This window comes from Sinocyclocheilus grahami, unplaced genomic scaffold (genome assembly GCF_001515645.1).
Source record: "Sinocyclocheilus grahami isolate Dianchi unplaced genomic scaffold, SAMN03320097.WGS_v1.1 scaffold820.1, whole genome shotgun sequence".
NCBI lineage: Eukaryota > Metazoa > Chordata > Actinopteri > Cypriniformes > Cyprinidae > Sinocyclocheilus > Sinocyclocheilus grahami.
In genome coordinates this window covers 367318-373313 of record NW_015505999.1, presented here as the reverse complement: position 1 = coordinate 373313, position 5996 = coordinate 367318, and the positions used below count along the sequence as shown (strand labels likewise).

At 39.7% G+C, this 5996-nt stretch overlaps 1 protein-coding gene across 1 annotated transcript in view; it reads right to left on the bottom strand.

Moving 5' to 3' along the window:
• LOC107562381 (polycomb group RING finger protein 3) overlaps positions 1 to 5996 on the bottom strand; it is a 43484-nt gene that overhangs the window by 23176 nt on the left and 14312 nt on the right. The window contains exons 2-3 of the mRNA XM_016247009.1: positions 4731 to 4834; positions 1636 to 1753 (exon numbers count right to left, since the gene is read on the bottom strand). Coding sequence (XP_016102495.1) covers positions 1636 to 1753; positions 4731 to 4745 — 133 coding nt within the window. The 5' untranslated portion in view covers positions 4746 to 4834. The remainder of the gene's footprint in view (positions 1 to 1635; positions 1754 to 4730; positions 4835 to 5996) is intronic.

Below are 5996 nucleotides of genomic sequence, written 5' to 3'. Positions count from 1 at the left end.
TCTGCTCACAGCACTGAGTCCGCCCTTTTGAGAGTGTTAAATTATATTTACCTCTCTACTGATTCTGGAGACTCGGTGGTTCTTATTCTTTTAGATTTATCGGCTGCTTTTGATACCATAGACCACTCCTCACTATTATCTAGATTAGAGTCTTGGGTAGGTCTAAAAGCAAACGTTCTGAAATGGTTTCAGTCATACCTGTCTGACAGAAAGTTTTTAGTGAAGCTGGGTAATTTTACCTCTTCCCCTGCACCTCTGACCTGTGGTGTTCCACAAGGCTCTATTTTAGCTCTCTCTTTACATGTTACCTCTGGGCTCTATTCTAAGAAAACATGGTGTGTCTTTTCATTTCTACGCAGATGACACTCAAATCTATCTACCAATCAAGAAAAACAATTCCACTGCGATTACTTCTCTTCTGAAATGTTTAGAGGAGGTTAAATCATGGCTAGCCCAAAATTTCCTCTACCTAAATGAAGACGAGACCGAGGTAATTGTTTCGGTCCAAATGATAACTCTCAGTGTATAAGCCCCGAGTTAGAAAGTTTATCCGTTTTTAGATCCTCGCGGGTGCGGAACCTAGGTATTCTAGTCGACCAGCATTTAAAATTTGATAAACGCATCTCTTCTGTCATTGGGTCCAGTTTTTATCAGCTTCGTTTACTGTCTAAAATTAAAAACTTTCTCACTCCTAAAACTCTAGAAATGGCTGTTCATGCGTTCGTTACGTCTCGTCTAGATTACTGCAATTCTTTATATTGCGGTATATCTAAATCTCAGATTGCGCGTCTTCAGCTTGTCCAAAATGCTGCAGCCAGACTTCTTTTAAAGTGTCGTAAACATGAACACATCACTCCAATTCTTAGATCTCTACACTGGTTGCCGGTTTGTCAGAGAATAGACTTTAAAATTATCCTCTTTGTATATAAATCCCTACATAACCAAGCTCCTGTCTATCTATCTGACCTTCTTTACTTCTATACTCCATCTAGAAGCCTACGATCATGTGACCAGTACTTGTTGGTGGTCCCTCACGTCAGGCTTAAGCGTAGAGGGGAGCGTGCATTTGCGGTGGCAGGGCCACGACTCTGGAATACCCTACCTTTAGAGATTAGAATGGCCCCTTCTTTTGTCTGTTTTTAAGTCCTCGCTTAAAACTTGTTTGTTTTCCTTAGTGTATTGACTACTGTGATATGGTCATTTTTAAACGTGCGGTTTTAAATTTTTGTCTGGTTTGTTCTCTGTGTATGTGGTAAAATTGTTGCTCTTCTGGAAAGCACTTTGGTCAGCCTGGTGGCTGTTGTATATGTGCTCTAGAAATAAAATTAACTTGAACTTTTATAAAGAATTTCTCTTTGGATTTGAGACTTTAGTCTTTGCAACTTTACAGATCTTCTTTATGCACCAAGAGCTTGTAACACTTCAAAGAGAAAGGAAAAATTGAAATCGCATCATATGACCCCTTTAACTTCACCATTTATGGTCCACAGAAGAGTCTTAAAGGTGAATGTAAGTCAAATTTTAATTTTTGGGTAAAGCACCACTTCTCCACACAATATATATCTATAGACAATATAGATTCAAAATGTTGTTCATAACTGAAAGACTAGACATTGGTGTAGCAATGACACTTACAGGTGTGTAAGCACTCAGTGACTGTGGTGGCGTCGATCAGGTACCCCTCACACAGACGACAGGTGATGTGGGCATTGATGTCCCACAGTTTAATCTTCCTGGTTAACATCTCGGGGTTCTGGATGAGAGAGAAAGAAAGGAAAAAGACAGGTTAAAAGCATTTCACAACACACAAATCCACAATCCAAAAGTCAGGCTGAACAATCAGGGGTCAGGAGAGTGATCTCATAGGTAACTGGGGTCAACCCTATAACCCAACCATTAGCTTGCCTTCACCCATTACATCAAAACAAAGGTCAAAAACAAGTGTTTTAATGTTTTATGTAAAGTCATGTTTTTTCGTTTGGCTAAATCCTAGTCTCCACTTTTAAGACAAAGTATGTTGTTTGTTTAGAGATGTCCAGTGTGAAGCAGCCAGACGACTATATTGACCAGACATGCTATCAACTGAAGTACAATCCGTGCCAGGACACATGCTGCTCATATTCAATACAGATTAAACAGATTATTCACCACTCCAGTGGCCCTCTGGAAAGAAAATAATTAGATCAATGTTGCTTCGATATTTTTGATTCAGCTTTTAAGAAAAAAATGTGTTAGAATCAAGTGGGAATTTGCACAATATCATCCATTAAAATTTTGTGGTGAATGATCAGAGATTGTCTGAAATCCCTGTTTTAATATATGAATCAATTTTGATATCCATATTAAAGGGGTCATATGATGTTGCTAAAAAGAAAATTATTTTGTGTATTTGGTGTAATGAAATGTGTTTATGCGGTTTAAGGTTCAAAAAACACATTATTTTCCACATACTGTACATTATTGTTTCTCCTCTATGCCCCGCCTTTCTGAAACGCGTAGATTTTTACAAAGCTCATCAGTCTGAAAAGCGAGGTGTGCTCTGATTGGCCAGCTATCCAGTGCGTTGTGATTGGCCGAATACCTCAAGCGTGTGACGGAAATGTTACGCCCCTTACCATATTGTGATGTCCTGTCCAGCCGGAGCGACGAGACAAAAACATGAAAACCCATTATAAACGAGGCATTCGTTGCCTCCAGGGGGGACATAATTACGGATTATAATGACTTATACTGTCTTTTTACGCATTGCGTTGCATTGCACCGCGTAAACAAAACCATGTCTGCATTTGTGATCGGAGAAATGACAAACAACAAGCCCTACTCTACACTGCCCAAAACTCGCGTTTGAATCGTCAGTGGCAAATTCTGTAAATATAAAAAAACGTACTTACAGTCTGTGAGTCAGAACAGTTGTAGAACATAGTGGTCAACTCTACCAGGATCAGGAAACAGTCCTCCATAAAATGCGCTGGACACATTTGAATATTTGGGTTGAAGTGTTCTGGAACAGTGTTGTAAATACAACTTAACCACTGATTTCTAGTCGTGTCCTCTTTTGGAAGGCCAAACAAAGTAGTTTAGCTTTAACAACGAAACACACAGCGGCCTAGAGTATGCGGAGGCTGGCTAGAGTGAGCAGAGGCAGGCGGGCGGGCTTGAGAACGGCGCGGCCGGCGGATTCGATGAAGGAGCGTCCGGCTGGCTTGCGGCAACCACATGTGACGACCCCCGGCTGGACTCCGCTTCGGCCACGGTGAAAGCCGATCCGGCGATCCACAGCGCGAAGTTGATGTATTCCCTCAGCGACCAGCACGGATCAGCTCTAGGCATGACGAAGCGGATATCATCCTCTTTTGGAAGGCCAAACAAAGTAGTTTCGCTTTCACAACGAAACACAGCACCTTCACGACATGGAACCGGCGGCAACAACAATACTTCAGCAAGAATAAAAGTTACGCCTTCTTTCTTTGAGTGAACATTTGGGCGGCGTTATGCAAATCTTCCCACATCGTGACGTAGACATGTGGGTGCGTGTTAGAGCGAGCCGTTTTAGGTAGGCTAAATGTGTTCAGTTAGGCATGACCACAGGTGTTTTATGTGATGACACTTCCTCATAAAAGATTTTCAAACCTCAGTCATGAATTCAGCCACCAGCCATGTTGCAATAACATAATCAGTGTAGTGCAGTGTTAAATGAGGACAGAGAACTGCCACGGGCTGCAGTGAATATTACACTCTCACATTAGTGGGCTTCAATAAAAGTTGCAGTTTCAAAGCCATTAATTTACCCATAAGTCAATGCATTATTCAGAAAAAAAAGTCAAATCCAAGTATTAAGAACACATTACACAAGGGCCATGGATGTCACACAACAGATGTCACAATACAATTTTTAGTCAATAACATGCTTAGCATAAACATACTCTTAAAAGGTATGACGACACAATTTTTTATTTAAACAAGCACAAATGTAGTTTGTGAGCTCTGGCAGAGGAGATGATTATTAAGGAAATAAAGACTTAAATTTCAGAATATACAAGATTATAATCTTTGAATATCTTTGAAGTAATCCACACAACTCCAGTGAAGTGAAAACCTGCATCTTTGTAATACATAAAATCCATCAAGATATTTTTTAACTTCAAACCATGCTTCTGGCTAAAATACAAGTCTATCCATTAAATTACGTCTATTTACTTCTTTTTCCAGTGAAAAAGTCATCTTGCATGAATCAGAAGTGAAATGGAATGAAACAGATCAAGCACAGTTTACAAATAAAAACAGTTCTAAATTGGTGGATTTTGATGTGAGAGGAACAGCAGGCGATGGACTTTTTCACTGGAGGAAGCATTATTATGAATTATGGACAGATATAACACATTTTATGGTATTTTTGCCAGAAGTGGCCATTTTAAGTTAAAACATCTTAATAATGGATGTTTATTACAAACAAGCAGCTTTTCACTTCACAAGATGTTGATCAACGGACTGGAGTTGTGTGGATTATTGTGATGTTTTTATCAGTTTAGACTCTCATTCCGACGGCACCCATTCACTGCAGAAGATCCATTGGGGAGCAAGTGATGTAATGCTACATTTCTCCAAATTTGTTCAATCAGTTCAACTCATCTACATCTTGGATGCCCTGAGGGTGAGTACATTTTTTTTTAAACTATTGCTTTTAAGTCAGATTAAACATTGTGCAGCGCAAAAGGAATCGATTCACTTACCCCCAATGCCGCCATGTGTCTACTACTGAGGGTCTGGCAGCAGGGCTTCTTCTGCGAGACACAGGGTGGTGTTAACTCTGCATCCTGTGCTCCACTTCACACAGCTGCAAAAACACACAGGCATTCATTTATTTACACACATTTATACACAAAATGATTGCAAGCAAATATACTATTTTCCCCCTTTGCCCTTCCAGAATGTTTTCAGTAAATAATATTTTCCGTTTTCAAGATTAAGCCAAATTGCAAATAGTATGGAGCTTTTTTTCCATAAAACTGTACTATGAGGTTACAAAAAATGTGCAATAAAGGTATGCAACATCTTTAAGATAAAACTGTTTGTTGATTACAAAGCATGATTATGTCTAGGACTGCACGATAAATCGCATGCGATATTTAATGCGCATCTTGTCAGAAAGCCGGTTCTGTAATCAGCGGTAAATCTCCATCACGTGCGTGCTTTCACATTGAGCAGAATTAACTACACAGAGCTGTTGTTCACTGACGAGCTGCGCAAAAAATCGCGCGAATATGAACATGGTTTTGCGCAGCTCGTCAGTGAACAACGGCTCTGTGTAGTTCTCTGTAGACATTTACTGCTGATTACAGAACCGGCTTTACTGATAAGATGCGCGTTAAATATTGCATGCGATTTATCGTGCAGCCCTAATTATGTCGGTGACCAATAAATGTTTCAGTTACAACTGGGAAAATTCAATTATAAATTATTATTATTACTACTATTATATCAATATACGTTATCACCAACATAATATAATTGATGATATAAATAAAATATCACTGATACTGATAACAATTTGCTGACACTTCTCTGAGATGCCCACACATGTTTGTTGCTGGCCTGCTTGAGTCCAGACACAGAGACTCCTAGTTGGGAGTTTCTGTCTGTTCGCTAGCCTGTGAAATTAGTGCACTTAAACCAAAGACATGAATGTAGGTCATCTAAGGATATTAGGGTTGTGACGGTGAGGAAATTTTCCCACCGGTTAATCGACATGTGACAACTCCGGTATCACCGTTGGGGTTGGAGTGGGGGGGGTGTTAGTTTGTTCGAGTTTCCCTCTTTTCTTCACTTTCAAAGGCCTCAAACTTTTTTGGTCGCGCCCCCCTTTAAACCTATAAAAAAAAAAATCTGCCCCCCATCCCACCTCAGACTACCATAATCTTTCATAATTTCACTAAACATTATGAAAACTGTATACTTTTTTAATTTAAAAAACCTACAGGGAAAAAAACACCTGCATC